The sequence below is a fragment of the Osmerus mordax genome, chromosome 13, assembly GCF_038355195.1.
Source record: "Osmerus mordax isolate fOsmMor3 chromosome 13, fOsmMor3.pri, whole genome shotgun sequence".
Lineage (NCBI taxonomy): Eukaryota > Metazoa > Chordata > Actinopteri > Osmeriformes > Osmeridae > Osmerus > Osmerus mordax.
This window is the reverse complement of record NC_090062.1, coordinates 10,145,137-10,169,056: the sequence shown is the minus strand read 5'-3', so window position 1 is coordinate 10,169,056 and position 23,920 is coordinate 10,145,137. Positions and strand designations below refer to the sequence as shown.

The window sequence follows — 23,920 nt, the reverse complement described above, 5'->3', positions numbered from 1 at the left end:
CCCTCTAAAGGCAGGCTTGTTTGTTCTGTCCTGTTTGAAGTAAACATATGTTGTGTTGGAGGAGTATATAGCCTTTGGAATGCCTGTGTAAGTGTCTGTGTGTGTGTTTGTCTGTTTATGTTGTGATTAGGTGTGTTTGTTTGTATTTTTCTGTTGTGATTGGGTGTGCGTGTTTGTGTGTTTCTGTTGTGATTGGGAGTGCGTGTTTGGGTTTGTTACAGATGGTGTGTATTTGTTTGTGTGTGTGTGTATTTGTTTGTTTGTGTGTGTGTATGGCCTCTTGAAGTTATTCCAACAGTAGGGTGCCTCCACTTACACATTTGTGCGTCACATTAGGCACGGTAATAATGGTAATCTAGGCTACAGAAAGAACAAACACTCGTGGGATTTTACTTTTATTTAAAAAAACAGACCACCTTTCTACACAAACCTTTACATAAAACTGCTACTCCAGTGTAGTTATCAGGCACATATATGTTTATATATACAAATAAAACATCTCCTATTTTTTCAGTGTCTACTTGTCTCAGTGACAGCCGTTGGCAGCAAGCAGACAGTTCCCTGGCGACCCCTCAGGGCAGCGCACAGCTGGGAATCCCCACAAGAGACAGCTACACAACTACAAGCCAGCATTTCCCTTTTTACGCACCATAAAATACTCTTAAATTAAAACTTAAATATTTACTAAATGCCATAGAAAGTACTGAAGTATTCATCAATAGCAGGCAAATGACGGCAGTGACACATGTTCTGATATATGAGAGGGATGGGGGGGAAGCAGGATCACCAGTTTAGGTGGAGGTGGGGATGGTGGTGCAGCTGGTTAAGCAGTTCTTCTTCTGTGGGCTCCTGTATTTGTTCTCTGGAGACAGGAATAAGCATGGTCAGGAGAGGAGAGAAGACAAGACGAGAGGGGAAGGGAGGGGAGGGGAGAGGACCTACTTGAACATGAGCTGGACTGTGGTCTCATATCCTGTCCTCTCGATCTCCGTCACGGAGCACGAATTACTGTGGTCCCACTTGAATATGAAGTTCTGAGGAAACAAGCACATGGGCACACACATGCAGACACATGACAATGAGAAGGAAGGAGGGGGCGCAGGATGAAGATGAGTTGAAGTAGATACCTTACCTCCAAAATGAGAGCCACAAACAGGTTGACCCACATGACTGAAGAGGTGAGCCACCAGGATACAAAGTACACCTTGGACCACCTGGACACACACACACACACACACTAGATTATTACACACTATCGCTTCAACAGAGAGTGGATGTGAATTTTATGTCAGGTGCAATTCGGTGTTCTTACTCTGTGGTGTATCTGGTGTAAGCGTCCATAAAGACCTGCCAGTTGTTGACCACCATGATGTTATACAGAAGTACAATGGAGGACTATGGGAAAGAGAGAGAGAGCAAGAGAGAGGAAGAGAGACAGAGAGAGTTAGAGAAAGACATGTAGAGAGCAAGGTGGGTAGGTAAGGGGACTCACAGCCTCTATGCTCTGCCAGGACTATGCCCAAGTACAGGAAGTGAGGTCACTCACGGCAAAGTCGTCAAAGTTGTTAGGCCAGTATTCCAACTGTTCATAGGAGCCACATTCCATGGTGAAGTTAGTGGTGATGTTCTCCATGCTGGAATTAGAGATGTCACTGAGGACACACACACACACATCCATTAGAGCTGATCATTACATTATAGAATAGAACAGAATTGCATAGAATAGAATGACAAAGACTCTAATGACTAGTACCTCATTTGGCCTGGAGCTGTGATGGCACCTTTGAACAGCCAGATCCCCAGAACAGCAAACACATAGTACACCACCTAGAGGAAGGACATGGTACTGTATCTTCAGCAAGCATAGTACCCCACCTAGGACAGGACATGGTTCTGTAGCTAGGATAGGACACCACCTAGAGGAGGAACAGGGTTCTGTATTGCCACTCACCACCAGGATGCCAGCAAACGCCCGCAGGTTCTTCACCAGGTCCACCAAGGTACTGGCTACCAGGGCCATCAGCTGAACCGCAACCATAACAGCAATACAGTCACCCATCAGACAACATCATCAAGTATATGAGCCAGCTGTGTTCTCTCCAGCTGTGTTCTCTCCAGAGCTGCTGCACAGCCAGGTGTGGCTGACACTGACCTTGATGTCAGGTATGATGCGGAGGAAGCGGACCACGATGAGGAGGTTGACCAGACGCACCATGTCCCACAGAGACATGATGCCTCGCGACTCGGGGTTCCTAGACACACACACACACATACATCTTACTTACATCTTTGCGTCCTTCAGTATTTCATTGATTGTATCCTCTAATCAGATGGATCAACTATGATAACACCAGTTTATATGACTAGAGTCTATAGGATCTCTTCCCAACCCAACAGGTAACAAAGACAGGTTCCATGGAAGTGGACTGTGGTACAGTAATGCATGAGAGGGCATAGACACCAACCACTTAGGATAAGGAAGCCTGTAGGTGGCAAGGATGGCGATCTGGAGGCCCTGGAGAAGAAAAACAAACACATTCTCAGTATGACACTACATCCACTTGCTACTGTATCATTGTATAGATTATTCTCTCATATGTATAATATAGTTGAATAATAAGTCACTGTGCTGAGCAAGTTGTTTTTATTCAATTTAATGTTGAAAGTGGTCTGGTCTAGGAAGTGAGTTATATATACTATACCATTTGTAGGTGTTTTGACTATGAGACAGAAAAGGCGTGTTTGTACCAGCAGCAGCACAGTCAGGAAGGCGTCGAAGATGTTGTTCCTGTAGGAGATGTAGCCTTTCCAGCCCAAGGCTAGGATCTTCATACACATCTCCAGCAGGTAGTACAGGATGAAGAAACAGTTGATCACCTGCCGCGCGCACACACACACAACAGCATAAGATCACATGAAAACACAGGATAGCCGCCCACCAGACACCAGGACAAGAGATTGGCGTTGCTAACCTCCATGTAGTAGTCGTCTCTCTCTGAGATTGACTTCTCTGAATCCAGGACCAGGATGGACTAGAAGAACATACAAGGAGACAAAGTGTCAGTTCAGGAGTAGAGCTCTCTCTGTGTGTGTGTTTGATGTGTGTGTGTGTTCTCCATACGTACGCAGATACAGATGACGTTGGCCAGGGCCACACCATTGCCCACCACGGTGATATAATGATGACTGAACACCCTCTGGAGCATCTGAATCCAGGGGGCGCTATACTGGGGCATGGCTGGGTGCTGTACACACACACACACATACGTACACACATACACACCATAGGTAAATAGGCAGAACCAACAGATGATTGTAGGAATCTCCCCCTGATGGGTGGAGTCTGTGAAAACATCCACACCCACCTCTTTGATACGGTCCTTGTCAAGCTCATCAAACAACTTCCTGAATGCTTCCCATTGGACGAAACCATCAGAGTACTGCTTCACTTCCTGTTGAAGAGGAAGGTTAAAGAATGCTCATAAAATACAGAGGAGAGAGAGAAGTCAGCAGTCGGTTCTCACCCTGATGATGGCTTGTTTGTAATAGTCTTTCATCTGGACCCTGGACATGACCTGCAGCACAGCATCCACCCTCACACGCTCTCTGGAACCACACACACACACGCTTGTTAAGGTTGTGTGTGCTCCAGTCTTATGTGTGTGTATGTGCATTTGTGTGTGTGTGTATGGACATATGTTTGTGTGTGTGTGCAGGCTTACGTGTGTTCGGGAGTGTGTGTGTCTTCCTCTCCGCAGCCCTGCCAGCCGAGCACGGAGAAGGCAGCCCTGATGCCCAGCCTCCTCCTGAGGATGGACGTCTGCATGGACATCTGACCGCAACGCAGGACAGTACAGGACGTTAGCCCTCATACACTTCCTCATGGTGGAGCAGCAACACAAAACTAGGTCTGAATTACTAGGTGTGGAACGTACCTTAAGTCAGTGAACTACTGTATGATCAGGTATTGGACACAGTCCTAGGGACTAGGGTGCTATGACTAGGTGTGGAACATAGCCCTGGAGGACTACAGAGCTGTCACTAGGGATGGAACCCAGCCCTAGGGACAAGGGAGCGATGACCAGGTGTGGAACTCACCAGCAGGTATCCTCTGAACTGGTTGTAGATGATGGCAGTCAGTAAGTTCATTAGGAAGTAGGTTCCTGTGAGGGCGGGGACAGATGGAGATAAGAGATCACCCAACACTGATACCTACCAATGAATGAACTCCTAATCATTAACTCGGCCCTCAAATACTCACACAAACATTCACACACATTCACCCCTCGCAAATAGTCACACACATTCACCCCTCACCAAATCCACTGAAGAGGATGAAGAAGATGGAGTATCCTCGGTTTAGAGAGTAAGCTGGAATCATCACTGTAACACGAGAGCAGACACACACAAGGTTACAGCAAGAAAGTATAGTATTGCAAAAATGTATAACATATTGTATAGTATAGTATTGTTTGGTATGGTATGGTATGGTAGAGTTCAGTACAATCCAGTAGAGAACAGTATAATGTTAGGTACCATCAGGGTTGTTGGCGGTGGTGAGGAGGACTAACAGAGAGGAAAGAGAGGTAGGCAGGTCTTTGAAGTATGTCTCCCACTCTCCATTTTCCTTTGGGTCCTGCTCAGGACAAACAGGAGTCACCACACACAAACACACTTTCAGTCTATAGAGGTGCAATCACATATCTAAGATCTGATAAAGCACACAGCAGTTGCATAAGAAGAATACTTATTATTTTAATGTGTGTATGTGAGTGTTTCTGTATGAGTCAGAGGAGTGGCTGTAGTCTCACCTCTCTTTTAGCAAACAGCAGCATGCCTATCATGGTGAATAGACACAGGTGGAGCGCCAGGAGCAAGATCACACTGCAGGGAGAGAGAGAGAGAGAGAGAGAGAGAGAGAGAGAGAGAGAGAGAGAGAGAGAGAGAGAGAGAGAGAGAGAGAGAGAGAGAGAGAGACAGAGACAGAGAGACAGAGAGAGACAGAGAGACAGAGAGAGACAGAGAGACAGAGAGAGAGACAGAGAGAGATTTCGTTGTTTTATGTTCACAAAAGAATGCTATCGATACGTGTAGATTCACCCTCTACAACATCTGGAAGATCAGGAGATACCTGTCTGAGCACTCCACCCAGCTGCTAGTCCAAGCACTTGTCCTCTCCAAGTTGGACTATTGCAACTCGCTGCTCGCTGGTCTCCCAGCATGTGCAACCCGCCCTCTTCAGAGGATTCAGAACGCAGCAGCCCGCCTGGTCTACAATTTACCCAGACGCTCCCATGTTACCCCGCTCCTCATCTCTCTCCACTGGCTACCTATCATGGCCCGTATCAGATTCAAGACCCTGGTACTGACCTTCCGAGCAGTGAACGGGACTGCACCCGTCTACATCAAGTCTCTCCTGCAGCCTTACACCCCCACCCGTCACCTACGGTCTTCTTCAGACAACCGCCTGGTGGTCCCACCGCTCAAGACCGCCCGGTCCCAACACAAGCTCTTCTCCTGTCTGGCCCCCCAGTGGTGTAATCAACCCCCACCTCCATCAGAGACACTGACTGTCTCTCCACCTTCAAGAAAAGGCTCAAGACGCACTTGTTCCGGTACTTAGGAATGGTTCGCTTGACCCGATGTTAGTTTCCTCAAGGGTCACAATGACTCTTGCTTAGAAACTTGCTGCTCTTGTGGTTAGTGGTAACTGATTAAAAAATGTTGTACTCGCTGTGATATATTGTTTTTATTATTGTTGCTTATTTTTTCCACAGGTACACTTGCATTTACAGCAGTTCCTGTTGTTTAATAGTAACTTGTTTAACTACATGCTCTTACGGAGTCAGGTGGCTGAGCGGTGAGGGAGTCGGGCTAGTAATCAGAAGGTTGCCAGTTCGATTCCCGGCCGTGCCAAATGACATTGTGTCCTTGGGCAAGGCACTTCACCCTATTTGCCTCGGGGGAATGTCCCTGTACTTACTGTAAGTCGCTCTGGATAAGAGCGTCTGCTAAATGAATAAATATCACAATATGGTTCTTCCCTTTGGCACTTACTTTGGTTGTTCACAATGTGTGCTTCATGTTTTGGCTACTCGCAATGTTTTTGTGGCTATCTTGTTGTTATGATCAGTGACCTATGCACTTTGTAAAGCTCTCTCTTGGAAGTCGCTTTGGATAAAAGCATCTGCTAAATGAATACATGTAAATGTAAATGATACACACACATCACTGACACACAGGTTTTGAAAAATAGAAAGTGGTGTGTATTAAACAAACTGGTGTGTATTATAGATTAGATGTGTTTTTGGATATCTGGTTAAAACAGGTATGTAATAGGTTAGGTGTGTATCTGCATACTTGGGTAGAACAGGTGTGTGTTATAGGCTAGCTGGGTACCTGGCTATTTCTGGCAGTGTTCTCTTGATGCACTTCAAGGTCTTCTTCATCAGGGAGGAGTTTTGCAGGAGGAAGAAGGGACGGATCAGCCTCCTCACTCTCAAACTCTGAGAAGAAAACAGAGCACCAATGCTAAACAAATGTATTAAAGTCATAAAAGCTATATTTGCTGGAAACCTAGCTGGATCTGTTACCTTACCTCATCACAGATCAAGCTCAGAGACACCATCCAATCAATTGCAGACGCTGAGATGACCACGATGTAGCCGATAAGCCACTTGTTCTTCCGGAACTCCTCCCAGCCAATCAGATAGCTCTGGAGGGAGAACAGGTCAGAGAGTCACAGATGATTCAGACAGAAGGACAGCTTCAGCTGGGCTCGGATTTGTCTTTCCCGAGGTAGTTACTTTGACGGCGAGGTCAATGGTGAAGATGGCCAGGCAGACCATCTCGATGCCCTCCGTCAGGCCACATGGGGGCTCCCAGGGTGAGAGCCGGATGCGGGGGTCGGAGGACAAGGACAGCGAAGAGGGCCGCTCTACAAAAGCCAGCGCCAGGATCACCGCGATGGCCACGCCCAGACCCCTGGAGGAAAGAAGGAAGGAAGAAAGGGATTGACGGATGGAGGGAGGGAGGGTAGACATAGACATAGATAGAACATCTATGAAGGGTATGAGTACATTCATCGCACTGAGACGGAACATGTCCGTTTCCTCCTGTCTCTTTGTAGAGACCACAGTTACGTGAAGACGTCAGACCAGAGTTCTGAGGTGGGACACCTAAACAGTCATTACTGGAAGAGTCTCTGAGTAGAAACGCAGAGGAAGAGGAGACGAGGGGGCGGGGGCGTTATGAGGCAGGGTATTCTCCTCTGAGCTCGACCACACAGGAAGCTGACACCAGTCGCAGGCTAGAGGGGTGAGCAACCGTCACTCTGTCATCCAGAGAGAAGCCTACTAATGCCTGGGTCACAGACACATCAGTAACAAAGGTTTCTACGAGTTACTGATCACTCCACTCACTCACTAGCAGACCACCCCAGGGCTGGGTTTCATGACACCAAGAGGCTGTCTCTGGTCCCAGAGACCTTGTGTGTGTGTATGCCTGGGTTTGAGTGTAATTGTGTGTGTCTGTCTGTGTGCCTCCATGGGTGCATGTGTTGGTGTATTAAGGCTCACCACTGGCACAGTCTGGAATAATACCATCTGTACAGACGCAGGGAGCTGGCATCTACCCTGTGGTTGATGGAGCGGTACTGCACAATAAACAAACACACAAATAAAAAAAGAAAAGGTTAATTGCAAGCTTGACCAATATATCAACTAAGTCCTTCATTTTGTGCCTGTTGAAGACTGTGACGGTGACATCCTTCCAGTGTGCAGCTGTGCTCTTCGGAGTTCTAACGTAACTTCTGCTATGCCCAGCCTGGACCACACAGTAGGCCTACATCTGTACGTCCTCAAACATCTCAGACATGCTCACCTGGATGGCATCTTCAATGAACACCACAGCTTGCTGCACGTACAGCGCCTCTTCATCTGTGGAGGGGAGGAGAGACCACAGGAGAGACAACAGGTGAGTCAGAGACCATAGGAGAGACAACAGGTGAGTCAGAGACCATAGGAGAGACAACAGGACAGACAGACTCTGACATGTTTGACCCCTAACTCATTATCATAAACACTCTAAGTTCACACTGCTGCGTAGGCAACTGTCTTCTGCACAGCCTGTTCAGGACCTGCCTACAAGGGGCCCAAAGGGAACTAAAAATATTAAGTATATAGTTATATATACCCTAGTTGTATGTACCATATCGTTTTTATAAACATTATAGGGACCCTAGTTATGTTACCTTAGTTATATATACCATATAATTATCCTGCATTTACATTTAGTCATTTAGCAGACGCTCTTATCCAGAGTGACTTACAGTAAGTACAGGGACATTCCCCCGGGGCAAGTAGGGTGAAGTGCCTTGCCCAAGGACACAACGTCAGTTGGCATGACCGGGAATCGAACTGGCAACCTTCGGATTACTAGTCCGACTCCTCACCGCTCAGCCACCTGACATTTAACATTTAGTACAATTATTACACTGTGGGGAGTTTACTCTGAGGGTTTGGGTTGGATCTTTGGTGAGTGTCTGAGTGATCTCATGTAAGTCTGCTTCAAGTTTGTTTTTATTTAGTCAGTAAAAATCGTATGTTTGCCTTTGGAAACCTCGAGATACAGAGTCACAAGATGTTTCCATGTTGTCTCTATTCCAGTTTGGACCTTTCAACTCTAAACGTTGTGGAGACATTCAAGTTGTACATGTGTTCAGTGTTGCTACAGGCTTGGCTTTAGGCTGTTGAGGTCTACCTGAGGACTGGACCTCTCCCTCCTCCTCATCTTAAGTGAACATGCTTTTCCTGGCCCTAGAACCATGACAGCCAGACAGTGGGACAAAATGACTCAGTCGTGTGCGTTTCTCTTCCCAACCTCCCTGCTGACACATGGACAGACACACACTCACACACTAAGCGTGGGTCACGCCGGCTGTGTCTGACAAAGCAGTGATTCCAAGGGCAGACCTTAGGAGTCTGTCTTCCTGTTTATTACTGCCACACTCTGCTGCCCTTGGTCTGCTGGCCAACTTGTCCGAGGTGGAATACAGGGTATGATTAACAATGTGTTAAGTGGTATTACCTAGATTAAAGTACTGAGTATATTACCAATTTTATCAAGCTGACTCTACTCCCCATGTACAGTCCCTCCGTCTCCAACTCGTGAATCTGTCAGTACAGTGGGGACACGGGAAACACGCAGACTCACTGAACGAATTGACTTCCCAGGTTTAGGCTCAGTGACGAGTCCTCGTTGTAAGTTTTTTTTAACCTATCCAGTCATGTTATCAGTCCATAGGCTACATTATCTATTCGATATTGATAGCGAATACATGGTATAACTTGAACTAGTAAGAGAAAGAGACATGATATGCCTAGTTTGGGTTTCCATAAAATAGTATTTAAGTGTAATTAAGCTATATCCAAACCCAATTATTCTTATCTGATTCCATATAGATTGTATATTTGCATCCAAATGTGAAATTATATTTACATCTATGACTGAGGTGTGCCTTCCATTGCAACATGTTTCACCTGGGACAATAATCGGGTTGCGCTTTACCGAGAGCTCCCATTCACTTACCGCCTTCTACCTTACACGACTCTTCAGCCACTGAGTAAGACAACCGCCGCGTCTTTGGGGATCTCCGGTCAATGTGAACATTTTCCGGGGACCCGTAGTCGGCCGAACTGCGATTAATGCTGCCAGTAAGAAGAGGCTCTGCTTCCATAAATTTGTTCACTGGAGCGAACCAAAAAAAATGAAACTGCCCTTTACTGTGGGATGAGATTAAAAGTGAAAGTTAAACTAGAATTTGAGAATAAAACAAATAAGTTAATAGTCCACGAGTCAGTCCAGTGTCATTAAATATTACTTTAACATGCGTAGCTAAATCTCCCACTGCTTTTAAGTCAGTTCCTTAAGTGACAGCAGTAAAATAGCCGTAGGGGAAAATCTGTTTTTAGGTAACGTCCCAGTTTACTCCTCCCTCTGCTGTCTGAAGTATCACTTTACACCATATGACGAGCACAGCTCAATATTGGCCAGGACATCCTGTAAACAGTCTATTACGCGCGTATGCAGCACGACTGATGACCATGTTAAACATCCTTCTTATCTTGTAAAATAGCCTTAAGACCCAATTGATCTTACCTATAACAAAGGGGTATCTGTTGTAGCCTACTTAATTATCATGGTATCGGTGGTTTCACAGTGAAAATAGAAGATCCAATCACGAAACGGTATTCCTTTGAAACATATTCAAGAATAGTAGTTGGAACACCTTATACTCCATATTTGATTATTATTTTGATTATTTGAAACCGTTTAATATTCCAGTAAAACATTGAAACCTCAAAAACATACTTTGATCCCATTAACAGTTGAAATAAAGGACTGGAAAATAGACACTACTGTTTACAGTTTAGATGTGTTCATTGCTCACAATACAGCCCAACACACTGGTCATCAGAGGAACATTCCAAGTCAGCAATATCAAAACTCACTTATATCGAATGTCTGGTGACTGGGCTAGAACCAGAAAAAACTGTGTGAACACAAGCAGGACAACATTCCTAGCATTGACAGCAGCTGTGTGGTGTTTGAGTCGTCAGGCTGCTTCCTCATGAGCCTTGTTGTTGCAGTACCAGAAAGGCAGCAGCTCACACATGATGGTTGTTCCCTGCTTCCATCTGGGCCACCTGAGGAAGAGAAGACTCCAGTCACCGATACAGCTCTACCCCTGCTGTGTTCATCTGACTAAACTTCATCAGGGTATCAGTACCTGGTTATCAATACACCTGAACTGCCAGCTCCAGCGGGTGTTGTAGAGGAAAGGTCGGAGGTCAAAGCGGTTGTCATCTGGGCCATAACTCTCTGCGTGGTAGGAGGGAGTGATTGTGGTCATCTTGTGTCTGTTCACAGAGTACATCCTGAAGAAGTGCTTCACCTTGCTCGCCACCTGTGAGAAGCCACACAGATAGAGATATAATGTGCATGCTAGTTAAAGTAAGGCCTCCCTCGCTATATGATGATGGTTTCAGACTGTTATCGACAACCTCATACAACCATATATTGACGACCACATTTTTAAAGGTGGTTGTAATCATTTACTTTCTGTACCCATTTACCCTCCAATGGCAGAAAAAGAAGAAGTGGTGTACAGGAGGCCAGAGTGTGGGTGGAGACATGGTGGTGATTAATTAGGGGCTTTCACCAGGGTGATTAATTTATTTATCGGTCCCATAGCCAATGAGGTACAGACCTGCAGAGGGGAGAAGGCCTCTTTCCAGGTGTGGATGAGTTTACAGAACATGCTGTAGGGGCCACACTTTGAAATCTTCCTCAACCGACCAATCACAGACAGCTCTGAGTATGTCATCCCCATATCTGCCTGTTGACAGATAAAGAGAAAGGTAGAGAAGGACAGAAAGAGAGAGGGGGGACAGTGTAGGCGCAGGTCATATTACACCAGAAAAGACAGTCCCCATATAGGAGCCCCACAAAGCAGGTATAAAGATCACGTCTGCACAGGATGCAGCATCAAACAGAAGGATCTGGAGTCTACAGAGGCTGGCAGGCAGTGTCACACCCAGAACAGTGTGCTCCCAGTAGTCTGTAAGCCTCGGTAGAGCAACCACCTATTTACCTCATCAGTCTGCGACACCTGTCCGTCCAATAGGGGCTCCAGCTCTGCGGTGGGCGGGGCAGCCAGGATGCTGCAGGGAAACATGGGGAATGTTAGAGTGGTTTGCATCTTGCCTCTGGTACTCCTCCAGATGTCGTATCTTCCTAAATGTTAAACCACAACATGTCAAACAGAGACAGAAAGTAGAGAGGAAGTACGCAAGTAGAGGAGAAAAGATTCTGAGGTGTACCCGACCTCCTGAGAGATGTGAGGTGGAATTGCTCCAGACAGTACTGCAGGAAGCTCTTCAAGTCTGTCTTACTGACCCCCCCAATGGGATTGATGTCTGCACTGGAGCAGTCGTACTTTGTGAAGTAACCTGTCAGACTGCAGGAGAGAAGTAGGGAGAAGAAGGGGGACGAGGCGAGGGAAGACAAGGAAGAGAGAGGAAGAAGAGTGAGGCTCGAATGAAGCAACAAAAACGGGTGAGAGCAGTTAATAAAGAGGTGAGTGAGACCAGAAAAAGGGTTGGACACATGTGGGGACAGATGACAATTGGATAACTGCTTTTAATTTGTTTCCGTATTCTGTCGGTCGAGTATTGCAGTTTTCTGAGTTCCTAATGGGTGGGTCAGCCATGGCTTGTCTCCAGCTCTCACCTCTCGTCCACATTGGCTGAGCCCAGGACCAGCAGCCCTCCAGGTCGACCCAGAGACCACAGGCTCAGCTGGGCAAACAGGTAGGCCAGAATCATCCTAACACGGGCCTGACACAGGGGACGGGGGGACGGGACGGTTTGTTCAAAAGTTCAGTCACAGACGGTTGGGGTAGAGAACACTTCCCCACACACACACTTACGGTGACAAACACACCCACATAGCCTGCCTACTCAGATCACACCATTAAACTGACAGTCATCAGTGCTAGGTTTGTGGTAGGCTTGTTAGAACATTTTTGAACCATGGTGTTAGCGTGTCGTGTGAACATCGTTAGAGCCGCACCCACAACCCAGCTACTTGGGTTAGGGTATGTTTGATTAGTTTCACACTCTGCAAAGAAGCCCATGGTCATGTGGCCCATAACAACCAGGAGACATGAATCAACCCCACCTGAACATTTTGCAGGGCCAGGTTCTCTCTGCTGCTGCCTCCGTTGGCACGGAACTGAGGCCACTTCCCGGTTACCATGGAGAAGATTCCCAGAATGCCCTTCACAGCCATGTCAATGCTGAGGTTCATGTGAGAGCTGTGGAAACAAAAGTGGCAGGTGTGATCAGATTGATCAGATAATCTCTTGTTTTGTCTGATTGGCTGCCTATGCTCACTTGCAGATTGACCAGTAATTGTCCACTAATTTGGCTGTCTGTCTGATATGACTCTCACCTGATGAACTGACTAGCCAAATGTTCAGTTTTGCACAGTCTGATTGGCCAGCCGTGCTCAAGTGCCTGCCCTATTGGCCAACCGTGTTAATCTACCGATGTGACTGGCCAGCCGTGCTCACCTGCCTATCTGATTGGCCAGCTCCGTGGCCCTGTTGCGTGTGTCCTGGGAGGAGTTTTCGCTGGCCATGTAGCATGTGGAGAAGAGGTGTCCACACAGCTCCCTGGGGTCCTGAGGACGGTAGCAGCCGTCCCCCACCACACGCTGCACATCCTCCAGGACCTGCCTGTCTGGGTGGGGGCAGGGAAAGGGACACTTCATCCTCTCTAACTCTGAAGGTAGCATGAGACTGTGGCTATCATGGAGGTTTTATGTGTGTACTCACTGCCATCTTTGACTGCCTGGCACACCATGGTGCACATGGAGAAGACAATGCAGGCTGTGGACGAGCTATCTACACCCCCACTCAGGGGCAACAGGAACCCTGCCTGGGGGGGGGGGGGGGGGTTAGGGAGGGAAACCGTCTATGTTTCTATTTATTCATTAATTCCTTCATCCATCTGTTCACTTATCTACCCTCCAAAGTTTATTTTGATTGATCTTCCCATCCCTCTGTTCCCTCCATCAATTTCTCCCTCCCTCCATTTCCCTTCGATCCGTCCGTTCCGATGGTTCATCTGTAGGTGTTGTAGGAAGGCAGGAGAGCACAGTCATACCTGGCCACTCCTACGGAGGTAGTCCCACAACCAGCAGGCTGGGCCCAGGCTTGGGGGGGGGGGGGGGGGAGAAGGTTAACCATGAACAGACTAGGTTTTAGGACTTTCATTTACATGATGACCTCCAGTGATGTCTTACCTGATCTCCTCCTCTGGGGTGTGGAACTGCCACGTGATTGGCTGGTGGGTGGGGAGAAAGACATCCTCTCCGTCGGATAGGCTGAAGTCAACTTTGACCCTGTGGTACGGCCGAGGTTCGCTCTCCTGAACACGAGAGAGGGGGGGGGGACATGCTTTATCAGGGGGACATGTTTCACCAAGGCATATTCCTTCCCTTGATCCTTCCTTCCTTCCCTCCCTCAATGAGGTCATCTCTGATGTCACATGATGGGGATAGTATGCTCTTTATGACCGCAGCTGTCAGCAGGACTTTAAAAGGGGTGCAACACAAGACCATGTGACTGCTGAAATGTGGGCTATTCTCACTCTGTCAGGGGAGGAACGGGGGAGGGGGGGGGGGTGGAGTGGGGGGGAAAGGGACCGGGAGTGGGGGAGAAAGGGAAAGAGCGAGCCAGCAGGAGAGAAAGACAGAGATACAGAGAAGTTGGAATACCTGTTTCTCATCCTTGGTAGGCAATTCAACCTTACTGTATCTGCTGTAACTATGACAGCAATGAGTCAACTAATCCTTCACTACACCGTCATTTATGTTTCAACATGAGTACAGCCCTATTACCTAGTGTTCATTGTATCAAATATAAGATGGCGACATCGCCGGCTTACCACGTGTGGATGACAACGCTCTCCTCTGTAGCTACGCACATCTTCCAGGTCTAGAGTCGCTGTCAGAACCTCCTGCAACGTGCGCACACACACACACACACACACGCACGCACGCACACACACGCGCACACACACACACACAAACGAAGGAATTATAACAAGTTAAAAGCGAGTCCTGAACCGACCCCTGAACCTTTCCTTCACTTGTGATGTATGTAACATGAGAAGCATGTTACATAACATGCTGACTCAGCCTGACATAGACTGATCCACCTCAGCTCCCCCCCTGACCCCTCCTCCTGGATGGTACAACAGCAGAGTGAGCTCAGGCCCAGTTTCAATAGTCTCAAGCACCCTTAACGTGGTCTGTTCAAGCCAAGGCGGGAATGTTGCACCTTTGTGCCACCTCGCAGGTCTGTATAAAAGGTATAAACACGGAATGGGGGGTCATGCTTGTACTGGCATTAAGACGGCAGCGGAGGTAGTCACACCGTCGCATGGGTGTCTGTGGGAAAGGGAGAACCGGTAATGTGCCATTTCTGCTACCTTATCAGATTTTGGAATATCAGATCAGTATAGGGTATAGGGCTAACCCTAACCATAACCTTGCTGTGTGCTAGCACAGTACCTGCTAGCATTTTCTGATGGATGGTAAAAAATTATCCGACACCGCATGACAGGACTACACACTAGAAGCCGACGCTGATGTCATGTCTCAGATTCCGGAACGCCTGCATGCTCTGCTGCAAGCACACACAGGGCAGTATCTGTGTTTGGTTCTGTGTAAATGAAGGAAGCCGCCTTAAGGAGGGGTTTTCTTAATGCCAATATTATGGGATCTCTGTATAAAAAACGCCTTCAGACTGCACCCTTTCAGTCTGAAGAGCTGACTGCTCTACAACTGTCTTGCCCTAGAACAGGAACTTCTGAGGTCTTTGATTAGTCCATGGAGAGGAAAAGAGAAAAAAGCTGGAAAGAATGAAGGAAGAGAGGGAGGGGGAAGTAAAGAAGGAAGGGAGGACAGAGCTTTGTGAGCAGGTTTGAAAGAGGGTCTGTGGTCTGACTGTCTCGTTCTGGGCAGCGATTCAGAAAGGAAGCATCTTGATTGGATCATGTCAACATTATATGTGACGCTTCCGTCATCCCCTTCACGTTCCTCCTCATCTTACCACATCCTCCAGAGAGAACTGGGAGCCTTGGGACACCACATCCCCATTGATGGCAATCATGGAACAGCCGTCATAGTACAGCCGGTCACCATCACAACCCTTCTGGTTAGCAAACAGGTAGATCCCTCCGCTCTAACAACCAGAAAACATCAAAACAACATGTAAACAAATCTTTCTACAGAGGGACAGAAGCATGTTTTGTGAAAAAACACTGCCATCTATAGGCAGTTGGTAGGTTGGTTTAATGGAATGGCCTTGTAACTGTGTGTGTGTTACCTTGCTGGTGGCTGACCTGACCAGGTTGACCCTATTGTCAGCCTTTCGGAGTTCGTGATAGCTGGCTGAGGAGTTGGTGATGATCTCCACCCCATCCAGTCCCATGTCCACATGAGGACTGGAGGACAGAACAGAACAGCACCCACATGGCAAACAAAGCTCTGGGACTGTAGAGATGTGATTGATCTATACACTTCCTCTAATACTTCCTTCAATCCATTCATCTATCAATTAAACTATTCATCCATCCCTCTATGTGTCAGTTTGTGCCTCCAACTCTCCTTAGTCTACCTCCGGGGGTTCCAGAGTTCAGCACAGATCTCACTGCCGATGCAGGTATCTAGGGTGGAGAGGACACAATCTCCAAATGGAATTGTGGTCTGTAGAGCAGAGCAGAGGAGAATTGTCTCATATTTCAGCCAGCATGAACTCAGTTGTTGTCTTCTGTCTCAGCTTTGTGTCTATCTTTTCCTTCTTATAAAGCTACACTGATGTAGGACGTTACAACATGATTATAAATACAATATTCACTCTAAGAGGAAATCCTCTTTATATAGATTCAGTGGAAAGAGTGGGAGACAGGTCTTACCTGTCCTGTCAGGTCCTGAAGCATTCTAGGAAGGAAGTATTCCTCCACACGCCTGCAGAGAACACACATACCAGACACCTCACATATTCAGCACATGTATGTCACTGTCACCCACTACAGTAACCAGGTAAAACGCAGACACATTCACACACAAACATGCTGCGGCATCCCCAGAGAGGCCAACCCTCCCCGGTGCTGCAGAACCAGGGCCGGCATCCCCAGAGAGGCCAACCCTCCCCGGTGCTGCAGAACCAGGGCCGGCATCCCCGGAGAGGCCAACCCTCCCCGGTGCTGCAGAACCAGGGCCGGCATCCCCGGAGAGGCCAACCCTCCCCGGTGCTGCAGCACCAGGGACGGCATCCCCGGAGAGGCCAACCCTCCCCGGTGCTGCAGCACCAGGGCCGGCATCCCCGGAGAGGCCAACCCTCCCCGGTGCTGCAGAACCAGGGTCGGCATCCCCGGAGAGGCCAACCCTCCCCGGTGCTGCAGCACCAAGGACGGCATCCCCGGAGAGGCCAACCCTCCCCGGTGCTGCAGCACCAGGGACGGCAACTCAAGCCGTCTCACAGCTGGCCAGCAGCTTTAAATTATTTCCTGCTTCCCACTCAAGCCGCATGGCTGTGACTTGGAATGACAGGTTAACATGACAACACACCTGGGCTGGTTCCATGGGGAGAACCAGCGGAACTCTCGGTTGTTGCCATAGTTAGCCAGCAGCATCTTGGGCCGGATCAGCAGAATCTTCCTGTGGTGACCGGGTCACCCAGAATCAGAACATGACTCACGTTGGACAAACACAACAGAAAGAACCAGAATGAGGCAGGCCGAAGCCGGTGGCCTGCTTAGGTTACCTGTTCAGGAAGACCACTCTGCAGTTGTAGCGCACATTGTGGTGCATTACAGGCCTGCAAGAACATTGACAAACATACACACAGATAAATGCACAGTAAAGGAGGCATGATGAGCAACCGTCTCCAGCATAATTGACCAAAAGCGTTGCCAGGTGTATGATGGGCTTCAGGTAGTGTATGTGTTGGAGGTGCTAGGTCACTGACATCCCCACATCACAGATGATGTCCTGGGTAAGAGGACTCTCCAGCAGCTTCCTGAGGACCTGGAAACAGTGGAGCAGGGTGTCCGACTCATAAAAGTGATCAGCACAGCCATAGCCACTGGGAAGATGGGGGAGTGTGAAGAAAAAGATGAGAAGGAAAGGAAGGGTTGATTCTGATCCTGAATGCTGGAGCAACACTAGGTAGTGCTGACAACATGACAGCTGAGATAGGTTCTGGCATGTGTGTGTCTACATCAGGTGGAACATGTACAACACAACATGACTTGCAGTCATTACAGCAGGCATTAAGCCCATGTTCTACAGTGCATTTATGCACCATGATGAATGATAAGATTGAGTGAATGGAATGAAGTACCATATCTCCAGCTCTGGTCCCAGCCTGTATCTGGCTCCCCGAGACTTAGCTATCTCTATACCTGTAAGAAGAAAACCGCATCCATGTATCTGGTCTCCGTGTGAGAGAGGAACACTTGTGAGGAGTTAAGGAGTTCATGCAGAACACATGACACAGTCATGCTACCGCCTGCCACCATGCAAAGGACTACAGCAACTACGACTTTTTCAACGTCTGCGTTCATACTGTGCATTTCATATATGACGTTCTTGCAATTGATTTGAAAGTTATTTTATTTGCAGAATCGTTTTACCGCAGCTTGTTATGATTCAAGGACATTTATTGTTGTCAGTTTCTGTCCTTAAACTTACTTTTGAGGATTCTCTCCAAGTTCCCGTCAAAATCTAACGCCCACTGGTTCAGGGAGCATGTTGCTACAACTACTTTCCGGCCCATTTCGAATAGACACACTTTAATTCAACAAAGTAACCGTGGTCGATGTTTAACCACAGAACTCACTGACACCGAGTTGTAGAACGTGACTGTAACATTGAAAGTAGCCTACTCCGTAACCTGTGTGTGTTTCTATGCAGTATGAGAGCTCGCGCAATGTGTCTATCCGGGTCCTGCTGCTCTCAGCACCTCCTGTTTCTGTTAAAGACACAGGCAGCTCCGACAATCACTTACACAAACTACAAATCTAGGACAAGAGTCAAAATCTACACCGGGGCACGTACGTATGGTGTGGATGGAGGGTCCGTGTACCTTGTGGCCATTGGTTTTTCTATTTTGCAACCCGTGTTGACAAACGCAAAATAGGGCCGTAATATCGATATTACTTTTATTTTTCATTTTTTGCAGATACCAGCATAAAGGACATGGAATAATCAAACAAACGAGTAAATGGCTCGTAATACCATTTGTGTTATATGGTTATTTCATTATTCAAAAAAAAACGAAACAACCAAAAACAAGCCGTTATACTTAAATGTGTTTTAGATTTACTAAAGTGACAAAACGTTAATACGGCCCTATTTTGCGTTTGTCAACACGGGTTGCAAATTAGAAAAACCAATGGCCACAAGGTACACGGACCATGGAGCATGTCAATTATATAGAGACTACTGTAGCAAATTCATTTAGCTGACTCTACTTTCTGCAAATGAGTAGCTTCGATGACCGGTCTTTATGCCTACATTGTGAAGAAAGTAGTGATGATGGCAAACAGTAAAAAAAAAAATATATATATATTATGATAATCATGATTCATTCATTTGAATCAGTGTGTTGGAGCAGGGGAACATCTAAAACATGCAGGGCAGGGGGTCCCTGAGGACCAGGGTTTGATAACCACTGATATATCAGGTTATGTATCTTCTTCTTTCGTCAACCATCCATTAATGATATCATCAGGCGCTGGTGGCTTCAGTTCCAGTCTAGCCAATCAGGAGACCAATCCACCGTGTGGCGCCGCCTTTCTTGTTGGCATCCAAAATGTGATTGGCTGTGTGTTGAGACGCAGTCGTCGTATAGGCGGAGCTGTTCTTATCATGGGCCCTTTCTCCCCAACGTTATATCATCAACATCTGTCTGAGGGCAGGTAGTCAGCGCGCATCTGAAGAGCACATCCTAGGACTAGGAAAACGGTGAGTACGATAAAACACATTTGTAGCGAACCCACCGTACCTCAGCCAAATTTCAGTGCGTATTTATGTTTCCCCTGCGCCATCAAGGGGAAATTCTTCTTGAAGTAATGGAGGGGGGTATTATTATCGGAGTACACAATGCGTGGCGTAATGTGGACTCCGGACAGAAGTTGTTAACTAGGATAGTCATCGGTGGTTAAATCATGTGCAAGACTTTATTCGTCGAACCTCTACGTCGAACCCATCAGTTGCATTCCAGATTGAAAAGCTAGTCTCCCATGATGACAAATATGTGACGCCGTCCTTCTCACAAGCACAACTCAAATTGACCTAAACTGTAGGTGGAAATTGAATGAACTTAACTTGAACCACATGAATATGTGTTTCTGTGTTTTACCTCTGCCATTACACCAGCCTTGTACAGCTCTGATTGTTTTGCGGGATGTTTGTCAAATAGCTCTACTTTACATTACTGTCTTGTTCTAGCAGTAGGTGACCCCCATATCTGCCTCAGGTGTCTTTAGCACAGTACCAATAGGAGCCCAAATACTGTAGGAAGCAAGAGTGGTTGGTTCTGTTTTGTGTGCTTAGTTGGCCCAGGGACAGTTGTAAATGTCCACCAAGATAAATATCCACCAAGGTTGTGGCACCAGGTTCTCCTTGACCAGGGAACCAAGTCTCCCAGCACTCTAAGCTCTTATCACACACCATGGCCAACAAAATGTACTTTGATATCTCTCCTGAACTACTACAACTGTCTCTCCTGGACTACTACACACTATCTGTCCTGGACTACATATTACCTCCTACACTGTCTGTCCTTGACTACTGCAGTTGTGACTGAACTGAAAAGACATGAGTGGTTAGAATGTAGCTGAACAACCTGACCCTCTCTATTTTTCTCCAGAGATGAGTGCTGCAGTGGCCATGCAGGCCACCAGGAGGCGTGTCAAGCCCAGCTCTAATGGGGCGGAGCCAGAGGAGAAGGGGGAGCTTGGACAGTGGGGCAGGGCATGGTTAGTCACTTTTATTCTAACTGTTCTCATGGCGATGAACCCATGTTTTCCACCACCTGCCTTTAACCATAAACATTACACTACCTATGGTCCCCCCTCCTCCTTCCTCTCATCCCTGCTCTCTCTCTTCTCCTCCCCCCATACCTGATGTATACTTGATTTATCTCAGACTCTGTGGACAGGGGTAAACTCTTCCCTGCAGCTCATTTAGATAAACCAAGCGCACTTCCTAGGTGTGGGCCCGTGTCGTGTTAACGCGTTAACAGCATGTCTACATAAATGTCATGGATCTCGTTACTCCACGATGAATGGAACCTCCAAACAATGTTTGACTCCAAACACAGAAGGTTATGTTGTCAATCTGATCTAAACCAGGCAAAGCAGGTCATGCTGTCAGTTCTACTCATAATAACATCGAGTCTGGATGACATCAAAAGCAAACAGACAGTTACAAAACTGTGGGTATGGCTGGTCCAAAAGTAAATAAATTGCACATCTCCGCCTACACACACACACACACACACTGCTGAACAGGGAAGTGACTGGTCGGTACCTAATCTTCCAATGATAATATAATCTTTACACACATGTCGTAACCATGTTATCTTGTTATTGCCATATTGGGACCATGTAGTAGCCATGTTGTACCTATGTAGTCACCTTGTTGTACCTTTGTAGTAACCATGTTGTGGCCAAATCACTGTGGTGTTACCTGCAGGGAGGTGGACTGGTTCTCTCTGACCTGCGTGATCCTGCTGCTCTGTCTGGCGCCCTTCCTCGTCTTCTACTTCATCATGGCATGCGACCAGTACCAGTGCTCTGTCAGCCAGCCTATCATAGAGCTGTACAGCGGTGATGTCACGCTGATGACCATCTGGGACCGCTCCCCTTCTTTCACCTGGCCTGCCGCCAAGATCTATGCTATCTGGGTCTCCTTCCAGGTAAGCAGCAGGAGAGGAGACATTTTGGAATGTTTTACAGGTGTTCAGACTGTAAAACACATGCAGCACCTCACAGCATCTTCTGTGTACTGAATGATCTGTCCACCAGGTGGTGCTCTACATGTGTGTTCCTGACATCACTCACAAGTTCCTGCCTGGTTACGTGGGCGGAGTCCAGGAGGGTTCCCGCACCCCTGCAGGTAGATATGTCACCTGAGACCAGGTAACCAACACCCAGGTAGATATGTCACCTGATACCAGGTAACCAACACCCAGGTAGATATGTCACCTGATACCAGGTAACCAACACCCAGGTAGATATGTCACCTGATACCAGGTAACCAACACCCAGGTAGATACAGTATCTCATTAAGACCAGGAAACCAGGTCATATTAACCTTGTAATGGCATCCACTGTTCCCCAGGGCTAATTAACCTGTATGAGATCAATGGCCTGCAGTCCTGGATCATCACCCATGCTCTGTGGTTCCTCAATGCCCAATACTTCCACTGGTTCTCCCCCACCATCATCTTCGACCACTGGATCCCTCTGTTGTGGTGCACCAACATCCTGGGCTACACCGTGGCCACCTTCACCTTCGTCAAGGCCTACCTGTTCCCCACCAATGCTGAGGACTGGTAAGGGGGAGGATTCACTCACACACATACACACTCGCATGCAGTGCTGGCAGAAACACATACACACATGCAAGCACAGAGACAGGGACACACTAGAACAATAACCCCCAGCCCAGGCCAACTCCTTTACACATCCCTCTGCAGCAAATTCACTGGAAACATGTTCTACAACTACATGATGGGCATTGAGTTCAACCCACGCATTGGGAAGTGGTTTGACTTCAAGCTGTTCTTCAATGGTCGCCCTGGCATCGTGGCGTGGACGCTCATCAACCTCTCCTACATGGCCAAGCAGCAGGAGCTTTATGGTCACGTCACCAACTCCATGATCCTGGTCAATGTCCTGCAGGTCAGTCATGCAATACCCACCATGGTCACTGCCACTGAGGCAATACCCTTCACAGAAATAAGAGAACCTTTTGCCATGCACACTGAACACTGTAAACATGTTTCCATTTTGGGAATAGTGTCCAGCAGGTAGAGCTGGAGTACAGTGGAGAACGGTACAGTTTGACTTCCTTGACGACTGAGTGTGTGTGTGTGCCTGCAGGCAATCTATGTGCTTGACTTCTTTTGGAACGAAGCTTGGTACCTGAAGACCATTGATATCTGCCATGATCACTTCGGCTGGTATCTGGGATGGGGAGACTGTGTCTGGCTGCCCTTTCTCTACACACTGCAGGTAGTACCTGGCTTTAGCTTAGCAGGCTAACACAGGGGTGCCCCTGGAATCGATCTTAATAGGCTAACACAGAGGTTGGATCAGGCATGTATACTGTAAACCGTCTGTGTAGCATGGATTTCAGGTTAACACAGTTAATTTGATAGCTTTTATGCTCTCTCTCTCTCTCTCTCTCTCTCTCTCTCTCTCTCTCTCTCTCTCTCTCTCTCTCTCTCTCTCTCCCTGTCTATCTCCCTTTGTCCTCCTCCAGGGTCTGTACCTAGTCTACCACCCCGTCCAGCTCTCCACCCTCCACGCTGCCACCGTCCTCCTCCTCGGCCTGATTGGCTACTACGTCTTCCGCTCCACCAATCACCAGAAGGACCTTTTCCGCCGCACCGACGGGGCGTGTACGATCTGGGGGAAACGCCCCAACTTCATCGAGTGCGCCTACCATTCGTCGGACGGTGGCCTCCACCACAGCAAGCTGATGACTTCCGGGTTCTGGGGTGTGGCCCGCCACATCAACTACACAGGGGACCTGATGGGGTCCCTGGCGTACTGCCTGGCGTGCGGCGGGGGACACCTCCTCCCGTACTTCTACATCGTGTACATGACCATCCTGCTGGTGCACCGCTGTGTGAGGGACGAGCACCGCTGCAGCAGCAAGTACGGCCGAGACTGGAGGAGGTACACGGACGCCGTGCCTTCCCGCCTCATCCCCGGAATCTTCTAGAGGGACCGAGAGAGGGTGTTGGGGCTGTTTGAGTGTGGGTTGGAAGGCATGTTTGTGTGTGTGTGTCTGTTGGGGTTTGTATCTGAGTGTCGGTGTGTGTGTGTTGGGGTTTGTATCTGAGTGTCGGTGTGTGTGTGTTGGGGTTTGTATCTGAGTGTCGGTGTGTGTTTGGGTTGCATGAGACGCATGCATTCCTGTGTGTTTCTATATGTGTGCTGTAACGAAGTGTCTTTAGCGGGAAAGCCCTCCCAACTGTGACTGTGCCTACAGCATCCTTCTTAGATGTTACGACCACAAACTGTGAACCACTGCTGTTCCTCTGTGA

The 23,920-nt window shown here is 47.8% G+C and overlaps 3 protein-coding genes across 5 annotated transcripts; 1 reads left to right on the top strand and 2 right to left on the bottom strand.

Moving 5' to 3' along the window:
• Window positions 1-388: 388 nt before the first annotated feature.
• Window positions 389-9,921, bottom strand: tpcn2 (two pore segment channel 2). Of its 2 annotated transcripts, XM_067248872.1 has the most exons (26): window positions 9,881-9,910; window positions 9,589-9,782; window positions 7,882-7,937; window positions 7,578-7,654; window positions 6,807-6,984; window positions 6,599-6,715; window positions 6,400-6,506; window positions 4,812-4,884; window positions 4,537-4,636; window positions 4,318-4,383; window positions 4,099-4,163; window positions 3,723-3,832; window positions 3,525-3,606; window positions 3,366-3,452; window positions 3,126-3,245; window positions 2,973-3,032; window positions 2,749-2,877; window positions 2,466-2,515; window positions 2,153-2,252; window positions 1,952-2,023; window positions 1,754-1,827; window positions 1,547-1,652; window positions 1,313-1,395; window positions 1,133-1,214; window positions 943-1,034; window positions 389-862 (listed from the first exon to the last, which is right to left on the bottom strand). In XM_067248872.1, exons 1-26 carry the CDS (start codon window positions 9,886-9,888, stop codon window positions 784-786), a joined length of 2,367 nt encoding a protein of 788 aa, XP_067104973.1. In that variant the 5' UTR covers window positions 9,889-9,910; the 3' UTR covers window positions 389-783. The 2 variants fall into 2 exon arrangements, with proteins under 2 accessions (XP_067104973.1, XP_067104974.1); XM_067248873.1 differs by having other exon boundaries at window positions 9,589-9,921.
• A 412-nt stretch (window positions 9,922-10,333) lies between these two features.
• On the bottom strand, window positions 10,334-18,544 carry nadsyn1 (NAD synthetase 1). Of its 2 annotated transcripts, XM_067248951.1 has the most exons (21): window positions 18,328-18,544; window positions 17,978-18,038; window positions 17,603-17,719; window positions 17,399-17,452; window positions 17,203-17,292; window positions 16,548-16,599; window positions 16,250-16,338; window positions 15,959-16,076; window positions 15,683-15,814; window positions 14,514-14,585; window positions 13,870-13,994; window positions 13,731-13,779; window positions 13,400-13,502; window positions 13,136-13,304; window positions 12,742-12,877; window positions 12,292-12,398; window positions 11,888-12,019; window positions 11,654-11,723; window positions 11,270-11,398; window positions 10,790-10,966; window positions 10,334-10,706 (listed from the first exon to the last, which is right to left on the bottom strand). In XM_067248951.1, exons 1-21 carry the CDS (start codon window positions 18,410-18,412, stop codon window positions 10,668-10,670), a joined length of 2,106 nt encoding a protein of 701 aa, XP_067105052.1. In that variant the 5' UTR covers window positions 18,413-18,544; the 3' UTR covers window positions 10,334-10,667. The 2 variants fall into 2 exon arrangements, with proteins under 2 accessions (XP_067105052.1, XP_067105053.1); XM_067248952.1 differs by lacking the exons at window positions 13,136-13,304; window positions 13,400-13,502; window positions 13,731-13,779.
• A 1,008-nt stretch (window positions 18,545-19,552) lies between these two features.
• dhcr7 (7-dehydrocholesterol reductase) lies at window positions 19,553-23,692 on the top strand. Its single transcript, XM_067248983.1, has 8 exons — window positions 19,553-19,602; window positions 20,510-20,618; window positions 21,337-21,559; window positions 21,669-21,759; window positions 21,985-22,198; window positions 22,343-22,547; window positions 22,749-22,880; window positions 23,131-23,692. Exons 2-8 carry the CDS (start codon window positions 20,512-20,514, stop codon window positions 23,593-23,595), a joined length of 1,437 nt encoding a protein of 478 aa, XP_067105084.1. The 5' UTR covers window positions 19,553-19,602; window positions 20,510-20,511; the 3' UTR covers window positions 23,596-23,692.
• Window positions 23,693-23,920: the final 228 nt, after the last annotated feature.